Source organism: Pan troglodytes, chromosome 8 (genome assembly GCF_028858775.2).
Source record: "Pan troglodytes isolate AG18354 chromosome 8, NHGRI_mPanTro3-v2.0_pri, whole genome shotgun sequence".
Classification (NCBI taxonomy): domain Eukaryota; kingdom Metazoa; phylum Chordata; class Mammalia; order Primates; family Hominidae; genus Pan; species Pan troglodytes.
In genome coordinates, this window is record NC_072406.2 from 75,862,684 (window position 1) to 75,881,303 (window position 18,620).

An 18,620-nucleotide genomic window follows, 5' to 3' on the forward strand; every position below is an offset into this window, starting at 1 on the left:
ACCCAAAGTAACTGAATCAAGACTCATAAATTAAGACCTTTCTCTTGAGTGTAAAATACAAGTTAACTGTAATGCCCAAATGTTTGTAGCACCTTTGACTTTGAAATTTAGAGATGAAGCATTATGGATTAGTTTCTATGGTAACACTGTAACTAGAGGAAATCATAAATTCACATGTGTGAAACGAAGAAATAATAAGTATAAAAAACCCCTTAGAAGAATATTTTTAATCTAGCTATAAATAAGAAGTGACTCATCTATATGCTATGCAAATTTAAAGTAGGTAAATTTAGATTTTTTTTTTCTTTTTTTGCTTTTACAAAGCTTTATACTTTAGGAGGGGAAATGTAGTTATACATGAACAGTTCAGAAAATGCCTCTTTCAGAGCTGCTGTGATGGAAATGTTCTGTGTCTGCACTATTCAATACAGTAGCCACTAGCCACACGCAGCTATTGAACATTTGAAAAGTGGCTAGTGCAATTAAAGAACTGAATATTGTATTTTATTTAACTTTACTTAATTTCAACTTAAATACCCACCTGTGCCTAGTGTCTGCCATATTGTTAAGGGAAAGGACTTAAAGTCAAATGTAGAGTAGTAGATATGTCTTGCCAGATACTTAATTCACTAATTGACTATCATTTTGTACTCAAGATTCTTTGGCTCTTACATGTTTCTAACTTGTTCTAGGAAGAGCCGTTACCAGTCCTGACTTAGCTTAGCTTTAAAACAATGTCATGTCTCTTTTACTTTAAAAAGTTGCCCTTGGCCGGGCACGGTGGCTCACGTCTGTAATCCCAGCACTTTGGGAGGCCGAGGCAGGCAAATCACAAGGTCAGGAGATCGAGACCATCCTGGCTAACACAGTGAAACCCCATCTCTACTAAAAATACAAAAAATTAGCCAGGCGTGGTGGTGGGCGCCTGTAGTCCCAGCTACTGGAGGGGCTGAGGCAGGAGAATGGTGTGAACCCGGGAGGCGGAGCTTGCAGTGAGCCGAGATTGCGCCACTGCACTCCAGCTTGGGCGACAAAGCGAGACTCTGTCTCAAAAAAAAAAAAAAAGTTGCCCTTGGCCGGGCTTAGTGGCTCACATCTAAAATCTCAGCACTTCGGGAAGGCCAAGGCAGGCAGATCCCCTGAGGTCTGGAGCTCAAGACCAGCCTGGCCAACATGGCGAAACCCCATCTCTGTTAAAAATACAAAAATTAGCTGGATATGGTGGCACATGCCTGTAATCCCAGCTACTCGGGAGACTGAGGCAGGAGAAACGTTTGAACCTGGGAGGTAGAGGTTGCAGTAGCCAAGATCACACCACTGCATTCCAGCCTGGGCAACGGAGTGAGACTCTGTCTCTAAATAAATAAATAAATAAATATAAATAAATAAATAAAACAAAAAATTAAAAGTTGCCCTAAATATTAAAGTTTAAGACCCAAAGTGCTAGTTTTAGGAGACATCAACATTATGGATGCTGTTTACTCTGAGGGTAAGCCCATCATACATCTTTTACATTTTAAAATTAAATATGATGCTGAAATGTTGAGGTTGAAATATACTGCTGTCTCCAACTTACTTTGAAATGCATGAAAAAATAAAATGAATTCATGGATAGGTAGATGGTAGGTATGTGAGAAAGCAGATACCGCAAAATGTAAACAATATTGGGTGTTCATTGTACAATTCTTTCAGCTTTTCTGAAGTTATCTTAATAAAATGTTCAGGGATAGTTAAATGTAAGCATACTAAATATTTTTTCTTGGACCTATCACTTCTCTGTTAAATAGAGCCAAGGAGCAATAACTGAACGTTTAAGAAGCTTCAGTATGCATGATTTAACAACTATCCAAGGTGATGAGCCTGTGGGACAAAGACCATACCAACCTCTACCAGAAGCAAAAAAGAAAAGTAAACCAGCCCCCAGTGAATCAGCAGGTGTGCTTGTGCTTGTTTGTTTTAATATACGGTTCTTTTACATGGAAACAGGGAGGGGAACAACATACACTGGGGCCTGTCGGGGGGTGGGGCACAAGGAGAGGGAGAGCATTAGGACAAATACCTAATGCATACGGGGCTTAAAACCTAGATGATGGGTTGGTAGATGCAGCAAACCACCATGGCACATGTATACCTGTGTAACAAACCTGCGCATTCTGCACGTGTATCCTGGAACTTACAGTAAAATTAAAATATATATATATACACGTATATATATGATTCTTTCATAATTGGGCTTGTGGATAGTAAAATAATACATGATACATGATAACTATCTGAATGTAGGTAGACAAAATTTACTTCTAAGCTTATATTTTTTACTTTTACATTTAATCATAGTTCTTTTTCTCTGAATTTTCTCTAAATTAGTACTTGCTAGGCCAGGCACAGTGACTCAGGCTGGGCACAGTGGCTCACACCATTAATCCCAGCACTTTGGGAGGCCGAGGTGGGCGGATCACGAGGTTAGGAGTTCAAGACCAGCCTGGCTAACATGGTGAAACTCCGTCTCTACTAACAATACAAAAAAAATTAGCTGGGCGTGGTGGCACATGCCTGTAATCTCAGCTACTTGGGAGGCTGAGGCAGGAGAATTGCTTGAACCTTGGAGGTGGAGGTTGCAGTGAGCTGAGATGGTGCCACTGCACTCCAGCCTGGGTAACAGAGTGAGACTTTATCTCAGGAAAAAAAAAAAGATTAGTACTTGCCTTTTGCTGATTCTGGAGATCATCTAGCTAACAAAGTAGCCTCTTTTGCTGCCATGAATTTTAGAAGCTGTAGGTGTGGTTACCAACACCTTCTCACCACCAGCACTAGTTCTAACCTGTAATCAATACTCTTTCTACTCGAACTGTGCACTGACATCTAAGAAGTTTTATAGTTGAACACTCTTTACTGTAAGTGCTGTGGACAAATAAGGATATTGACTCACAGATTAAAAGTTTTAAGCACGTGATAAAAGATGACTCAATTTGAAAATAAGATTACTCCCATGGAAAATGTGTTAAAATTACATATTCTAGTTCAAGAGCTAGCTTGTAGGCATATTCTAGTATAAATTATGAACATGTCATAGTTAATATATTCTAAAACTTTAAAAAACTATCATGATCTTAGAAACATACATATAAATTAGACACGGTTCCTTAGTCATTTTATCACATATAATAAGAAAGTTTTAATTCAAAGGCAAGGCTGAAAACAAAGATTTTCAAGACATTCCTTATTAATGTGTTAAGTCCATAAGGCACAGGGCTATTTTACTTTTTATTAAAAAAAGAAGTTTTCTTTTGAGAGAGATTGAAAATCATCTTTATAATTAAAATCAACTTGAAAAATAAAAATTAAAAAAACTGTTCCTTCTTAAAAAAGGAAAAATATCTCTGCAAAAAAAAAAATTTTTTTTTTTATTAGCCGAGTATGGTGGTATTCACCGAGCTACTTGGGAGGCAGGTGGGAAAATCACTTGAGCCCAGGAAGTTGAGGCTGCAATGAGCCATGATCACACCACTGCACTCTAGCCTAGGTGACAGAGCAACACCCTTTCTCAGAAAAAAAAAAAAAGAAAAAGAAAAAATAATGAGCTTTCTTCCAAGAATGAATACCTTTACAAGTTGTGACTATTATCTAAGAGGTAATGATCAAGCATTGGCCGTTGATTAAGGTAGTGATGCCTTTGAGAGAGAGGAACCATCAGTCTTAATAGTACATTAATAATGTAAAAGTAGTTCCTAATGTAGACATTTCCTTTTTTATTTTTATTTTTTTGTTTGTTTTTGTTGTTAATTTATTTATTTTGAGACAGGGTCTCACTCTGTCACCCAGGCTGGAGTGCGGTGGTACGATCTTGGCTCACTGCAGCTTTGACCTCCCAGGTTCAAGTGATTCTGTGTCAGCCTTCCGAGAAGCTGGGACTACAGGTGTGCACCACCATGCCCTGCTAATTTTTCCATTTTTTGTAGAGACGGGGCTTCACCATGTTACCCAGACTGGCCTCAAACTCCTGGGCTCAAGCAGTCTGTGTGTCTCGGCCTCCCAGAGTGCTGTGTGGGATTACAGGCATGTGCCACACTGCCTGGCCTTGGCATTTCTTAATATGCATTTAAAATTAGGTGGTCAGTCACAGTGGCTCACACCTGTAATCCCAGAACTTTGGGAGGCCGAGGCAGGCAGATTCCCTGAGGTTAGGAGTTCGAGACCAGCCTGGCCAACATGGTGAAACCCTGTCTCCACCAAAAATACAAAAATTAGCCAGGTGTGGTGGTGTATGCCTGCATTCCCAGCTACCCAGGAGGCTGAGGCAGGAGAATCGCTTGAACCCAGGAGGCAAAGGCTGCTGTGAGCCGAGATCACGCCACTGCAGTCCAGCCTGGGTGACAGAGAGAGACTCCATCTCAAAAAAAAAAAAAATTAGGTATATTGATTTTGATTGGAGTCTGCTACATATATTATATTTTGCTGATTTAGACCAGCTATCTTAGACCAGAGTCCTTTATTAGCAGTTTATTCATAATCATACCCAAGGATTGGCTAAGAATTATATTCTAATTAGGTAAATAAAAACACGTTTATAAATATGAAAATTCGTAGTACTATTTTTATGGTACTCACCTATCAAAATTTTTTTTCTTTTTGAGATGGAGTCTATCTCTGTCACCGAGGCTGGTGTGCAGTGGCACGATCTCAGCTCACTGCAACCTCCGCCTCCCAAGTTCATGCAGTTCTCCTGCCTTAGCCTCCTGAGTATCTGGGATTAAAGGCGCGCACCACCACGCCTGGCTAATTTTTATATTTTTAGTAGAGACGGGGTTTCACCATGTTGGTCAGGCTGGTCTCGACCTCCTGATCTTGTGATCTGCCCACTTCAGCTTCCCAAAGTGCAGGGATTACAGGCGTGAGCCACTGTGCCTGGCCACCTACCAAATTTTATATCTATGACTGAAATATCTTAAAATATTGACCTGCTGTTTAGTTCTTAAATTTCAAATCATGAAATTAAATAAATTTTATAAAAATATGAAGTATGTGGTAGCAGTATAAGAAAGATATTTGTTCAGTTATGAAAGGTACTTGTTCAGAGTATAAATTCTGCCCAGTTTCCAATTTTTCTACAGAATGGTATGTATTCTGAGCCTTTCTTCCCTAAGGAAAAACTTTCATCAAAACTTTCTCTCTTGACCGTATTTTTAACAAAGCAGTATGGTTCTAGGACCGGAATAGGTGAAGAGAAGTTAAAAATAGATCGTCTAGATAGACACAAACCCAGGTGTACATGGAAATTTATCAAATGAGAAAGACTATCTTTCAAATTGGTGGAGGAAAGACAGATTATTTAATAAGTGATGCTAGGATAACTGTTAGACCGCTAGAAGGTGGAGTAGAGAATGAAATTATATCTCTGCCTCAAATCTTAGATTAAAATAAATTCTTAAAAGATTAAGATTTAAGTATAAAAAAATTAAACTATATAATAGGAAGTCCCTGTGAATATTTTTATAATCTTCAGATAGATAAAATTTCTTAAGCATCATATCAAACCCAGAAAACAATGGAATAGTTTTTGAGATTTTCCTGCATAAAAAATAGATAAAACTATAATACAGGGGGAAAAAAACATAAAAAAGACAAACTACAAACTGTCAGAAATATTCCCATTATATGTTATAGGCAAAGGGTTCAGATTCAACAATCCAGTAACCCTTACAAACCAATTATTGTCAATGCTATCAAAGAATACAACTGTCAAGAAATATATGAAAGAGATTCTCAACCTCAGATAATCAAAAAATAGTAATAATAATAATTTTCGTTTGCCAGATTGGCCAAAAAAAAAAAAAGTTTTTAATTAACAGTGCTCTGTGTTGGGAACTGTTTCAGTTATCTAGTTATCTATTGCTGCATAATAAGCCACCCCAAAACAGCGGCTTGAAACAATCATGGTCATTTATTTTGCTCACAGATCTGGGGGTGACTGGACTTGGCAAAGCAGTTCTTGCTCAGGGTCTCCTGCAGCTGTGGTCTGACAGCAGCTGGGCTAGAGTCATAATCTCAAAGAGAGCTCACACATCTGCTGTCTGAGCTGAAAAGAGTCAAGCAGCTGCTGGCTAGAATGGTTGGAGCCTCTCAGCCATCTCCCTCTATGTTCTCTCCATGTGGTCTCTAAGGGTGGTTGGACTTCTTACCTGGCAGCTGAAGGCTCCCAGGCCAGTGTGCCGAGAGAAACTTGCAGAAGTCCTAGAAGCAGCATCACTTCCGTCACATATTTTGTGGCGATTTGTTGAGGCAAGTACAAAGGCCTCTGAGATGTTAAGGGAAGGGAAGAGGAGTGTCAGAGAATCTGTAGACATGTTTTAAAACCACACAGCAAGCCTGTTGAGAAATACTCTTAGGCACTTTTTATGAGTTTAAAATGGAATAATCCTTTTGGATGACAATCTGGCAGTAATCATCATAATTTATTCCCTTTAGCTCAGCAAGAAACTTTTAAGAATATGTCATAAGGAAATAATCAGACAAGTGTTCAAAGATGTATTTACAAGAATGTTCATCTCGTTGTTTATAATAACAAATATTGGAATGAACCAAATGCCTAGGAGAAATGATTAAGCAAAAGGTGGTTTATTAGCTGTGAAACATAACAATGTCAGTCTATACTTAATGATATGAAAACATATCCAGATTGTAGGGAAAAAAAATAATAAGTAGATGATGAAATGGATTAATATACCTAATTTTTTAAATGTATATACATAAGAGAAAGTTTGGAAGGTTATTACTAAAATGGTAACAGTGTTTAGCCCTGAGTAGTGAGCTTTTTCGTTTGTTGTTGTTGTTTAAATTAACCTATTAATCTTAAAATCAGAAGTAAATCAGCCATACTCTTCATTTTGAAAAAATAAGGTATTCATTTTCGGGTTTTAAGTTAAACAGAAAATGTTTTTTTTGTTTGTTTTTGTTTTTGTTTTTTAATATATTAATGGAGATGGGATCTCAGTATGTTGCCCACCTCTGCTTCCCTAAGTGCTAGGATTACAGGCATGAGTCACCAAGCCCAGCCAGAAAATGTATATTTTAATGAAAATATTTGACTTGATTCTAGTGTCTCCTCTCTCTTTGATTCAAGGATTGGTTTAATAAATTGCTAAATTAAACTTTTTTTTTTTTTTTGAGGTAGAGTCTCACTCTGTCGCCCAGGCTGGAGTGCAGTGGCGCGATCTCAGCTCACTGCAGCCTCCACCTCCCAGGTTCAAGCAATTCTCTGCCTCAGCCTCCCGAGTAGCTGGGATTACAGGCACGTGCCACCACACCCAGCTAAGTTTTGTATTTTTAAGTAGAGATGGGGTTTTGCCATATTGGCCAGGCTGGTCTCAAACTACTGGCCTCATGTCATCCACCCACCTCAGCCTCCCAAAGTGCTGGGATTACAGGCATGAGCCACCACACCCAGCCTAAACTTGTGGATTTCATTTCCCAATAAATTCTAAATTTGGCTCCTTGCTCTGTCCTCACTCTCTGTGGACTCTGTCATTTCTGACCTGCTATACTACAGTAACCTCCCCACTTACGCTTCCTTCCCTCAGCCTTATCCATTTCTGATTCATTTTCCAAAGCGCAAGAAGAATATTTTACAAAACCCAACTCTAATCATGTTACTCTTCTGCTTAAAACATTTCGTTACTCTTCTGCTTAAAACATTTCAATACTCTCCCCGAGCCTCCAGAGGCTTCATTGCTCTCTGACGAAGTCCAAACTAGATAGCATGGTGTATTAACTCCCCAGCCTTGTTCTCCCACTCCATCAAGTGCTAGCCATACAGAATCATGACTCTTTGAGGATTTAGCTTAGCCACCACCTCCTACAAGGCCTTCTCTCATAACCCACCCTTTCCAACCCACCCCATGCTGATTACATTCTCTTACTGTATGCCCTCTGGCACCTTGTCATTAGCTTATAGTATTTATTACAGTATCATAATGCCCATTACCGTCTGTTTCCCCTATTGGACTCTAAATTTTTTGAGGGTAGAAAAAGACAGCTGTGTCTTTTTCATCCTTGTATCCTCATAATTCAGCACACTGCCTCATTCATAATAGAATTTTAAAAATACTTGTGGAGTAATGAATCAATCCATCACTTTTCCTGAAGCTATAATTAGATAGCTAATAAGATTTTTTTTAGCTGGAATTAGGAAAAAAGAAAAGAATAAGATGTATAATCAGCTTTTGAATGAAATTCCAATTCCTAATCATACAAAATGAGAGGCAATTAAAATAGCAAGGACTGGGTTTGTTGAACTGTGCTCTTATGCTACATTTGTGGCCTTAGAGAAAGTGTTTATCACAGTTACTTCCTTTCTGACTTTTTCCTTGATTCCTCATTCTGTTTTACCATATTAGGATCAGGAATACTATATAAGCAAACATCAATAGGAAAAAAAATCTAGAAATGACAACCTAAACCTGAAGCCTGGTTTATTTTTCTCAATTATAAAATAAACATTTTTTTAAAATAAGAATTTGGCAAGTAAAAAAAGAAAAAATGAAAAAATTTAAAATCACCTGAAAGCTCACTTCCATGAGATTAATCCTTTCATTTATGTTTTTCCTTTGTTTGTTTCTATATGTACATTTTTTTTTCCACGCTTAATATTGCTTCAGGAGCTTTTTTCCAGGACCACTGATCCATCCCCTTCCTTGCCACACTGGCCTCCTTGCAGTTCTTCCAAGCAATCCCCAAGCCCTAGCTACTCTCTTCACTGCCTCTGTGCATGCTGTTTCTTCTACCCAGAACACACACACTTCCTTGGACCACTGCAAGAAAACAAAGGATCTTGGCCTAAATAAGGACTGATTCCACTTCCAAATCTCCTCTGACTTCTAGCCTAGAAGTCTAAGAACATAAAATTATACTTGACTAATATACAATGCAAGTTGCTTATGTTATTATGAGAGTAACAAGCTTATTAACAACTCTTTGTAGTTTGCTTAGTGTTTCTCAAATTATTCATGTCTTAGAAGAGCAGACCAATAAACATGTATTCAATTTTTTTAATATGTATATTTTTTGAAACAGGCTATAATGCAGTGGCATGATCACAGCTCACTGCAGCCTTGACTTCCCAGGCTCAGGTGATCCTCCTACCTCAGCCTTTGGAGGAGCTGGGACTACAGGTGCACAACATCATACCCGGCTAATTTTTGTATTTTTTGTAGAGAAAAGGTTTTACCATGTTGCCCAGGCTGATCTCAAACTCCTAAGCTCAAGCGAACCACCTGCCTTGACCTCCCAAAGTGCTGGCATTACAGGCATGAGCCACCAAGCCCACCCCAGTTTTATTTTTTATCACAGGCACGGAATCTATCCCGTGCCTTCTCCTAAGCCTGGAAATCCTTCTACTCTTTTTTTTTTTTTTTAAGAGATGGAGTCTTGCTCTGTCACCCAAGCTGGAGTGCAGTGGTGCAATCTCAGCTCACTGCAACCTCCACCTCCTGGGTTCAAGTGATTCTCCTGCCTCAGCCTCCCAAGTAGCTGGGATTACAGGCTCCTGCCACCATGCCCAGCTAATTTCTGTGTTTTTAGTAGAGTCGGGTGTTTCACCATGTTGACCAGGCTGGTCTCGAACTCCTGACCTCAGGTGATCCGCCCACCTTGGCCTCCCGAAGTGCTGGGATTACAGGTGTGAGCCACTGCGCCTGGCTGTAAGTCCTTCCACTTTCTCCTCACCTGACAATTTAAGTATTTATGCTCCTTATGCTCCTTGTTTTTATTAAAGGAGAATTTATAACTTCATGGGGATTTCTTTCCTTCTTCTTTTTTTTTTTTTTTTTTTTGAGATGGAGTCTCGCTCTGTCACCCAGGCTGGAGTGCAGTGGCACGATCTCAGCTCACTGCAAGCTCCGCCTCCCGGATTCATGCCATTCTCCTGCCCCAGCTTCCCGAGTAGCTGGGACTACAGGCGCCTGCCTCCATGCTTGGCTAATTTTTTTTGTATTTTCAGTAGAGACAGGGTTTCACCATGTTAGCCAGGACGGTCTTGATCTCCTGACCTCATGATCCACCCGCCTGGGCCTCCCAAAGTGCTGGGATTACAGGCGTGAGCCACCATGCCCGGCCTCTTCATGGGGATTTCTAATCTCACCCCTTTCTTTATAACCTACTTAGTACTCTGGTTGTCTGAGACTTGGGCCCCTGTCTTGCTGTCTCCAGCATCCTCAGGCAGTGGTTCTCAAAGTGTGGACCACAGACCATGAGCACAAGCATTACCTGGGAACTTGTCAGAAATGCAGATTCTCAGCCCCACCTCAAATCTGCTGAATCAGAAATTCTGGGGTTGTCAGAACTTGTATTAACAGGTTCTCAAGGTAACTCTGACGTGCTCAAGTTTGAGAACCTCAGCTTCAGGGTTGGAAGAGTTTTTGTCCTTGAGGCCAAGCCTCAAGATGCTCTCAGACTTCCTGACAATAACCATCCTGACTGTGTGGATGTTTGCATATTGGCCCGTAGTAAGTCTTTATAGCTACACATAACAGCCTTCTAGCATACTCGCGTGATCTCTCACTGATCTGCCTGATTCTATTTTCTTTGACTAGTATCTGTCACATAGTCTGTGGTACTTCTAATTACTGCAGCCTACCTGGCTGGGTTTTATCTCAGCAACTGCAATAGCAGCTAACATCCCCATCCTCATCACCTGCCCCCAGTGACCTTATTTTGCCCAAAGTTCTAGCCCCCTGGGGTCTTCCTCAATGCCTTAAGTAAACCCTACCATTCCCAGTCTTGACAAAAGATATGACACATAGAACGGAAAAGCCTTAATTCCTAATTCAAGGCAAAAGTGCAAATGACAGACTAAAACACAAATGCTTGGGTTGAATTCATGAAGAGGAGGAAAGGTGGGAAGAGACTTTTTGCTCTATATCAATTTATATTCTTGAATTTTTTAACAAGATGGTGTGTTACCTACTCAAAAATAAATTATTTTATAATTATTTTTAAAAATGCATAGTAAAAATAAGAATGATCAGGGAAAATTTCCTGGAGGAAATGAGTTATGAGTTTCACCTGGAATAGTGCGAGGCAAAGCTTAATGATAAAGGGCATGGAGCACATTCCAGATGCAAAAAGAGTAACTGGGGGAAATGCAAACCATACAAAGAACTGTACACAGATGGGTCAAAGAGCCCGCGCTGACTGGTGTCCTTTTACCAAAACATGCTGTTTTTGACAACTTGTTTAGGTTATGGAATTCCACTGAAAGACGGAGATGAGAAAACAGATGAAGAAGCAGAGGGGCCATATTCAGATGATGAGATGTTAACACACAAAGGGCTTCGAAGATCGCAAAGCATGAAATCTGTGAAAACCACCAAAGGCCGCAAAGAGGTTGGTTAAGTGTAGAGCTGTTTTCCTAATGATTAGTGAAGGATTTCCCTGCTGTGTTATCATTTAGGATATTAATGATCCATAAATGAAGGATTGGAATGGTAGAACAGCAGTTTGATTTTTGTTTTTGTTTTTGTTTTTTTAGTTTTTGGGGATAGAGCTTTTTTGCTTTGTCAACCAAATTGGAGTGCAGTGTGGCGTAATCACAGTTCACTCAAACTCCTGGGCTCAAGCAGTCCTCCCACCTCAATCTCCCAAGTAGCTGGAACTACAGGCACATGCCACCGCACCTGGCTAATTTTTTCATTTTTTGTAGAGACAGGGTTTCACCATGTTGCCCAGGCTGGTCTTGAACACCTGGCCTCAAGCAATCCTCTCGCCTCCGCCTCTCGAAGTGATGGGATTCCAGGCGTGAGCCACCTCACCTGGCCAGCAGTTTATATTTAAAATTCTTTATTCAGATCAATGTATCAGGATATCAGGAAATTTTGAAAATGATAAACTCTTAATCTTCTGCTATACATAGAAAATGGCATTCTCATTTAGCAAATCACATAGTTCAAATACCCAGTCCCAGCCCTATGCATAAACAAAGAAAGCAATGAATAAAATTAACCACACAGTTTTGCTTTCAACTAATGCTACATGAAGATTAAATAGTAAACAGTTAACCATAATAACATATTGTCTTTATACCCAGAAAGCAGTGGAGGACTGTGAATGGCCTCTGATCATTGTAATCAATGTTCATTGACATTGTACTAAGCAAAACATAAATAATAGGATTAATGTTTTTATGTAACATTAATGTTTTTATGTTATTAGTAATAATCTGTAACATATATCTAAATATTACCAACTACATTTTTTATGAGTTTATAAGTAGTGCTGTCTTATATACATTTATTAAGAGAATTCATTCTTTATATCAAAAAGGTAAAAAAATTACTATGATTATGAACTATTAAATCTGATGTAATTTTTTAAAGTAATCATCTAATTCTTAATAATAAAACATTTCTCTCTTCAGGTGCGGTATGGGTCACTAAAATACAAAGTGAAGAAACGACCACAAGTGTATTTTTAGTCATCTACACATCAAATATCCCAAGACAGATTATGCTAAATACATCGACTTCATCTTCTAACATGATATATTCAGGATTTACACATTAAAATGATTATTTACATTGTGGCAGTGATGGGGTTTACTTTCATGAATTTAAATTGTTTTTATTTCTGTAACAATTGCTTCCAAATATTGACTACTAAAGGCAGTTCTGCAAGATGTACTAAATATGTATATTAGAAATTATAGAAAATCATGTTGTCCGTTTTCAAATTCATCAACAGCCTAGAGTGCCTGAGATACAAGATGAAACACAAATCCACAGTATACTTGAAAGGAGCCTTTTTACGGTTCAGGATAAATCAGCCTTTGTGATGTACTGTGTTTACCTCCTTTTGTGTTGTATCTGGTAACTAAATAGGCCTCAGATCCAGCAGTGACATAACAAGGACATAATGTAAGATAATAAAGTAGGTTTTATATATTCTTTAAATTTTTACTTATATAATACTTTCTAGTTTTTCCACCATCAGCTGAAAGTTTTTGAAACAAATATTTGAAAACCAGGTATCCACACATAGCACTTTTATTCCTGATTAGTTTTGCACACTTGAAAATTGTTTACTTATTTTACAACTGTTTTACTGATGCTATCTTTATTGTTTTTGCCGTATTCTGACATGTCAAATCTATGCCTTGAATTATATCATCTCTTTTCCTGTGGGTTTCATTTGTTAAATTCATTGGATTTTAATAATATAAAAGTATAGCTAATTGTTCAGTTTTAACTATTTTTAATTATCTTCTTAACAAATAAGAAGTTGCTTTAAACATTAACCAATTTTCTATATTTAGCTATACAGAGTAATTGAACTTAACATGTTTTTGTCAACACCAATTACATTTTCAGCTTTTAAAAATGGTAGCTTTTGTGAAATAGAATCAGTGACCAGTATAGCACTTAGATCCCTTCTAACTCATATAATTTTTCTCAGCCAATCCATTCACAAGTTTGGCATTGATATGTGCTGCTAGTTTATAAACTGGCATTGACGAAAATCATTTGAATCTCTTCTGGCTGAGATAATTTGCCAATGCAAAATACAGTTGTCATTAATCCTGCACATTAGAAATTATTAGAAACATATTACTTTTTAACTTTAAATCTCAAAGAGATTTTGAGTTATTGAATTCTTAAGGCTTTCTTAGCTTGAACTGATAACTATGCATTATGAACCCTAAGTCAATATATTTTTGGTGGTTTTAGTGATCAGTAATCAAATTTGTACTTATTATGCTTGTTCAGGTAATTTACTTGACTGTTCTATTTGTTTGTCCAAAAGATAAAATGATGAGAGAGATTCGAGAGGTCTTTGATCTGTCTCCCTTTTAAGAAATGAAGCCAGCTGGTAATGTATATTCAGGACTTCCTCAGAGTATTGGCCAAGAACATAATGTTTACACAGGAGTACCTTGGTATAATGCATACATTGTCTCATGATAATAGTCATAAAATATTTTATGGATTATTTCACATTCTTCATATATAACAAGTAAAATTAATTCAGTTTTCTTCTCCCAACGTTTAATTCTGAATAACTCTATCTACTTTACCCTAATTTTTAGCCTCTTAATTTCTGGAAGGACTCTAATTTCTATTCCAAATTCCTATGAATTCTAATTGTAAATTATCAGAAGAGAGTTTTATTTATATGACCTGGTACTAGACTTCTTAATATAACTGTTACACTGTCCTTGTCTTTCCTACTCAAAGACAGTATCATCTGAAGTTGCCTAATAAGGTCATGTGAGTCAAGAACTTTATCTGTGGAAGCTGATTTGCACCATTTTATCTTTTTTTTTTTTTTTTGAGACGGAGTCTTGCTCTGTCGCCAGGCTGGAGTGCAGTGGCGCGATCTCGGCTCACTGCAACCTCTGCCTCCCGGGTTCGAGCGATTCTTCTGCCTCGGCCTCCCGAGTAACTGGGTCTACAGGCCCGTGCTACCACGCCCAGCTAATTTTTGTCTTTTTAGTAGAGACAGGGTTTAACCATGTTGCCCAGGATGGTCTCCATCTCTTGACCTCGTGATCCGCCCGCCTCGGCCTCCCAAACTTCTGGGATTACAGGCGTGAGCCACCGCACCCAGCCACCATTTTATCTCTTTAAAGTCTGGTCCCAGTATTAAACCTATTCTTTAGTAAACTCATATTACTGTTCTAAATTGAAGAAATTATTTATTACTCTGTACTTCTAGACTCAAAATTCTTTATCAAAGATAGTCTCAAAGAGGTAGTACAAGTCCTGTTTAACTGCACTTTTTCACATTCACAGTGCTTCCTCTGATATCTTTCCTTACCTCATTATACACTGTTGATATAATTTTACCCTTCTTTGTCTTCTACATTTCTTAAATTTTGGTTCTTTTCCTGTACATGTGTTTTAGCGGGGCCCTTTTCTTTGAACTTTGTCTAATTAGCCTGTACATTTTTGTTTCTTTTAAGGTAGAACAGATCTTTTTTTGTTTCTCCTTTTAAGTCTACTGGTTTTAAAAGAGGTAAATGTATCCATAGACCACAGTGCCTTGCTTTTTCCTCTGCCAGCACATGGAGCACGGGATTAGATGCACAAACCTATTTAGGGAACTATTGTGGTAGATGTTTGAGTTTATACAGAAATTGCAGCTGGTATTTTATTTTGCTGTACATTTACTCAACTTGTCCATTAGTATTTAACTATTTCCAGAGTTTGTTTAGGAGTAAGAATTGACCCATTCTTTAGTTTACCATATTTTTTCCTGGTATAAAAAGGAGCCAGAAATAAGCCTTATTGCTAAATAATTAATTATGTAAGCCCACCTAGGTCCTGCATAAGATCCCCCTCACATACTTCACAATATATATATGTGTGTGTGTGTGTGTGTGTATTTGGCTAAAAAATTATACTGCCAAAATTACTGATTATAAATACTTGACTACACTGATTGATGGGACAAAATGATTAAAGTATTTTCAGGGATCTTATTCTATATGTCACCACCAAAGATTTCTACAGTGTTATAAAGTATATAAATATTCCAAATTTCTGTGGTTAAATATTTTTTCTTTTTTTTCCTTTTTTAGAATAACACAGTCTGTGCTTTCCAAAAATGCTTGAACTTTTATGTTGTTAAGAAATATATAATGATATCTTACATTAAGCATGAGTCTAATTTGTATTTTTAATTGGGATGGACTAAATTTTCATTTGATTATCAGGAAAATTAAGGAGTTAAATATTTAAAAGCAATTTTCTGTGTTTTCTTCTTTGTAAGTTGACTCATTTGTGAAGCAATTAGGCAATTTTTGAGAAGATCATTGTTATTGTGGTTTGCAGTATATATTTCTTAGTAAATATCACTTAAGATTAAATTTTTCAGAAAGAAAATTATAGCTTTTTTCCCAAAATATTTTGAAGATTTAATCTTTTTGTAGTATGCTACAGATTTAATGTATATTAACTCTTTTTTAAGACATTGACCATGACTTAACATTTTGTCTTCTAACACCTTTTAAATCTATGTACTTTAATAGTTAAGAGAAAATAAGTTTGCAGATTTTTAATAATCTGTTTGTAAAAGGCTATCTCTAAGCCTAGTATGTGGGTAATTTTACAGGTGTGTTTTTTGATAACTTTAATATAAAATAAACTCATTTTATTTGTGGCAATTCGCGTTTCTTTTTTTATGCCAGAGTACATATGTTGGATTCCATGAACTGGTATTACTTATTATTATGTGTTGATTAAATATATGCACACACTTAGGATTACAGATCACAGAGCAAATTATGAAAATCATAAACATTCTGGTATGGTCGTCCATAGGATTATGAAAAAGAAATACTGAATTGTTAAATTTGGATGTTAGAAAGGGAAGATAGGAAAAACAATGAGTACAGAAATCCTCACCATCAATTTGGATGGGTTAACTGTCTCAGGCATAAAATGTAACACAAAATTCAGATTTATGTATCCTGGAAATGTTCTGGGGTTCCATCTGTTTTAAAGTTAGACGTCTGTCTGCCTCACATTTAAGCTTTAGAGAGAAATCCTATGTTTTAAGAAGTTTCTTTGTGTTACTTCATTATGACACATAATGCGTGTTAAGGTCTTTCTAGATAGCATTTTAAATGGAATTATTTTCATTTTCATTATGAGGTATATACTTGTAATGATCTAAAGAGGTTAGAAATATAAATAAAAATTCAAAAGAACACAATATATGAACGGCATTTTTTTTCAGTGTTTTAGTCTCCCTTTAAATCGTTCACTGTTCTGAAAAAAGAGATTTACAAAACAAACATCATGTCAGAGGCTGATGAATTGTTCCCTGGGAAAACATTCTACCCCTTTACCTACTCATCAGTATTTTAGTCTTAAAACACTCTCCTTATGGTCTGTCCTTGGTAACGTTTTTTAAACTGCTTTTTATAAGACAATGCTTTGAATTGAAATTTTAAAGCACAGGATTGATAATTGTCTATAAGTGTAAATTACTAAAGGACAAAAGCAGGAAAGTCACCATGTGTACTGTTTACCTTACAATCCCAGATTAAGAGAGAAAAAGGCAAGCGTGTTATTTTGGCATTATGTGCAAATCAAATCAGCATCTATTTTTTTTTTTAATTCAAAAATATCCACTGATTACCTGCTTCTTATGAGAGCACTGTTAGGTTTCTGCACAATGCTTATATCCAAGTAAAGTAGCATAGAATTAATTTAAGGGAAATAATTCTTGCTCTTAATAAAATGAATTCACCATTACCAACCAAATCAATGTTTGGATTATTTGAGTATTATTTATTCTAGAATTTATTCTTGGCTATTGAATAATTCATGTGGTTCTCTCAGAGCAGTTTTTGTTTTTTAATTATTGGTTCCCTTCCCCTACCTCTTACATCCAATACATTGATAAGTTGTTTTGGCTGTCTTATCTCCAAAATACATCCTGAATCTGACCATCTCACTCTTGAAACCTTACTACATTTTCAGTAGCCTTGCACATTTTTCAAGGTGACTTTTAACCTTGAGTCCCTTAGGACTGCCACAGTTTCTTATATTTTCAACCGGTGCCTTGGGGAATACTCATAAAAAGAAAGTTGTGAAGGGAGAGAACAGGATCAGATGCTTTTGCACATCAGTCTTGTGTTTTTCTCTTCCAATCACTGTTTAATGCTGAGATTTGGAAAAAGATGCGTGAGGAGAGTTAATGAAGCCAGGTTAGAATATCTGGCTGAATTCTAATGTGTTTTGACAGGATGTTAAACTACTGGGAAACATGGGGTATATGTGGGCATTTCCCCCATGGCAATGCTAAGCATAATTTAAGTTACTCTCAATTTGAGGGCTACAATAGATATGGTAGTGCCAAGAGTCAATAGTAAGTATCTGAATTAGTCAGGGTTCTCCAAAGAAAAAGAACAAATAAGATATGTAGAGAAAGATTTATTTCAAGGGATTGACTGGTGATTGTGGACACTGGCAAGTTCAAAATCTACAGGTTGGGCCAATACACCAGAGACCCAAGGAAGAGCTGATGTTTCAAGTACAAAGGTAATTCTGCTGGTAGAATTCTCCCTTCACCGTTGGATGAGGCTCATCCACATTATGGAGAGTAATCTGTTTTACTCAAAGTCTACTGACTTACACGCTAATTACATCTAGAAAATACCTTTACAGCAACATAGACTACTGTTTGATCAAATGCCTGGGTACCATGGCCTAGCCAAATTTGACACATAAAATTAACTATCACAGTATCCTTAAAATTAAATTCCAAAAGCTAGGCGTGGTGGCTCACGCCTGTAATCCTAGCACTTTGGGAGGCCAAGGTGAGTGGGTCACTCGAGGCCAGGAGTTCAATACCAGCCTGGGCAACATGGCAAAACCCCATCTCTATGAAAAAATACAAAAATTAGCTGGGTGTCGTGGCGCATGCCCATATTCCCAGCTAATTGGGGGGCTAAGCTGGGAGGATTGCTTAAACCTTGGGAGGTCAAGGCTGCAGTGAGCTGAGATTGTGCTGCACTCCAGCCTGGGTGACAAAGTGAGACCTTGTCTCAAAAAAAAAAAAAAAATTCCAAAAGAAACTCCACTTCAAAATATAGTCATAAATTCAGTATGTAGAAATTATAA

General features: G+C 37.4%; 1 protein-coding gene across 1 annotated transcript in view; it reads left to right on the forward strand.

Annotated features, from left to right (window-relative positions):
* REEP3 (receptor accessory protein 3) overlaps positions 1 to 16,153 on the forward strand; it is a 105,326-nt gene extending 89,173 nt beyond the window's left edge. Inside the window, exons 6-8 of the mRNA XM_009458537.4 lie at positions 1,788 to 1,935; positions 11,234 to 11,379; positions 12,410 to 16,153. Coding sequence (XP_009456812.2) covers positions 1,788 to 1,935; positions 11,234 to 11,379; positions 12,410 to 12,466 — 351 coding nt within the window. The 3' untranslated portion in view covers positions 12,467 to 16,153. The remainder of the gene's footprint in view (positions 1 to 1,787; positions 1,936 to 11,233; positions 11,380 to 12,409) is intronic.
* Positions 16,154 to 18,620: the final 2,467 nt, after the last annotated feature.